At 54.0% G+C, this 2,253-nt stretch overlaps 1 protein-coding gene across 1 annotated transcript; it reads left to right on the top strand.

The window, feature by feature from the left end:
- Positions 1–241: 241 nt before the first annotated feature.
- Positions 242–1,174, top strand: LOC306816127 (olfactory receptor 14J1-like; the record flags this gene model as incomplete). The annotated part of the gene is made up of 1 exon (XM_079332612.1): positions 242–1,174. One exon carries the CDS (start codon positions 242–244, stop codon positions 1,172–1,174), a length of 933 nt encoding a protein of 310 aa, XP_079188738.1.
- Positions 1,175–2,253: the final 1,079 nt, after the last annotated feature.

The following is a 2,253-nucleotide window of genomic DNA, read 5'->3' as shown; positions in this document are numbered from 1 at the left end:
GGAGAGGTCTGCAGAGCAGAGCTGAGACCCCAGGGCTGTGCTGGGCTCTGGCAGCAGTGGAAGGGCCCAGCAGTGGGCACAGGGAAGCAGCTGCTGGCAGGGACAGCTCCAGGCAGCAGAGCCCTGTGCAGGCAATGGGGAGAAAGAGCCCCCAAGCTGGGCTGGGATATTTAAAATCCTCTCCAAACCAAACTATTCCATGATTACTTTTCTTACAGATCCCCAAGCCGAGACACAGCAAATGTCCAACAGCAGCTCCATCAGGCATTTCCTCCTGCTGCCATTGGCAGACACGCGGCAGCTGCAGCTCCTGCACTTCTGCCTCTTCCTGGGCATCTCCCTGGCTGCCCTCCTGGCCAACGGCCTCATCATCAGCGCCGTAGCCTGCGGCCACCACCTGCACACCCCCATGTTCTTCTTCCTGCTCAACCTGGCCCTCACTGACCTGGGCTGCATCTGCACCACTGTGCCCAAAGCCATGCACAATTCCCTCTGGGACACCAGGAACATCTCCTATGAAGGATGTGTTGTTCAGGTGTTTTTCTTTGTGGTTTTCATTGGATCAGAGTATTTCCTCCTGACCATCATGTGCTACGACCGCTATGTGTCCATCTGCAAACCCCTGCACTACGGGACCCTCCTGGGCAGCAGAGCTTGTGCCCACATGGCAGCAGCTGCCTGGGCCAGTGCCTTTCTCAATGCTCTGCTGCACACAGCCAATACATTTTCCCTGCCCCTGTGCCATGGCAATGCCATGGGCCAGTTCTTCTGTGAAATCCCCCAGATCCTCAAACTCTCCTGCTCACACTCAAACTTCAGGGAACTTGGGCTTCTTGCTGTTAGTGCCTGTTTAGGATTTGGCTGTTTTGTGTTCATTGTTTTCTCCTATGTGCAGATCTTCAGGGCGGTGCTGAGAATCCCCTCTGAGCAGGGACGGCACAAAGCCTTTTCCACCTGCCTCCCTCACCTGGCCGTGGTCTCCCTGTTCATCAGCACCAGCATATTCACCTACCTGAAGCTCCCCTCTGTCTCCTCCCCATCCCTGGATCTGGCCCTGTCAGTTCTGTATTCGGTGGTGCCTCCAGCCCTGAACCCCCTCATCTACAGCCTGAGGAACCAGGAGTTCAAGGATGTCCTGAGGAAAATTATCGTGAACACTTTTCAGAAGAAATAAACCCCCATTCTCCTGTATAACTCTTCCGGTGTTACTCATTAATGCCCACTCTGTGTCTTGTGGGGTTTTTTGTTGTCACAGGTATTATATTTTTGAGAATTTGTTAACTGTGAAATTTTTATCTGTACCTTTTTTACTTCACTATTCACATTCCTAGTGTGAACCACAGGCTATATAACCCAGGGGTTGTGCTACATATGTGCTTACACAAAATAAAGAACTCAGTATTGCCATGTTTGCCTGACATCTTTCCTCTCTGGCTGCTCTGGAGCTGCAGGGTCTGTTCCTCTGGGAATATCTAGGGTGAAAAGGGATGCTCACTGCTAGGCAGCCCCAGGGCTTCTGCTCCATAACCTCCCCTTTCTTCACTTCCACACTCACCTTCAGAGCCCCTGTGTTGGTTTAAGGCCTCAGGGCTCTCTCACTTCTCTCCCAGTCCTGCTGTGTGACTGTGCAGGGACAGGCCATGGACTCTGCAACAGCATTTTCATCATGCAAGGGCATCTCCCTAGTGCAGGGCCTGAAAACTTCAATCTCCTTCCCAGTTTGCTCTCAAGGATGTTCCCAACACAGCGCCCTGGAGAGGAGAACAGCAGTGGCAGCCAAAGTGGGGCAGTGTTCAGGGTAGGGCTGTCCCAGCAGTGCCCTTGCAAAGCCAGCACTTCTTCCCGCAGTGCCTCTCACCCCATGGCACAGAGGTTGTTCTTCCCTGCCTGGAGGGACATCAAATGACAGGGTCAGGAGTCTGTGTTTGCAGTGCAGGGACATTCCACAGCCCTGAATATCCTGTGTGTGTGTGAGGGGACATAAACCCAGTAAGCACAAACACCTTCAGCTGGTGCTGGAGTTTCCGGAGATTAATGTCTCCTGGGAACCCCTGGATGCAGGGCTGGGATGAGCTCCTGTGCCCAGAGTTCCCGGTGCCTTTTCCTCTGGCCATAAGAGACCTCAGGCAGGGGCAGGGCAGGGTGACACCTTCAGGGCTGAGGTCCCTGCCAGGCTCTGGCAGTGGCAGGAGAGCCCAGGAGCCCCTGTCCCTTCTGCTATGAACTGTGTGTGTGTGTGCCAGGGAAGGACTC

Source organism: Erithacus rubecula (assembly GCF_903797595.1).
Source record: "Erithacus rubecula genome assembly, contig: scaffold_381_arrow_ctg1, whole genome shotgun sequence".
Classification (NCBI taxonomy): domain Eukaryota; kingdom Metazoa; phylum Chordata; class Aves; order Passeriformes; family Muscicapidae; genus Erithacus; species Erithacus rubecula.
The sequence above is the reverse complement of the archived record's forward strand: the minus strand, read 5'-3'. Positions and strand labels throughout refer to the sequence as shown.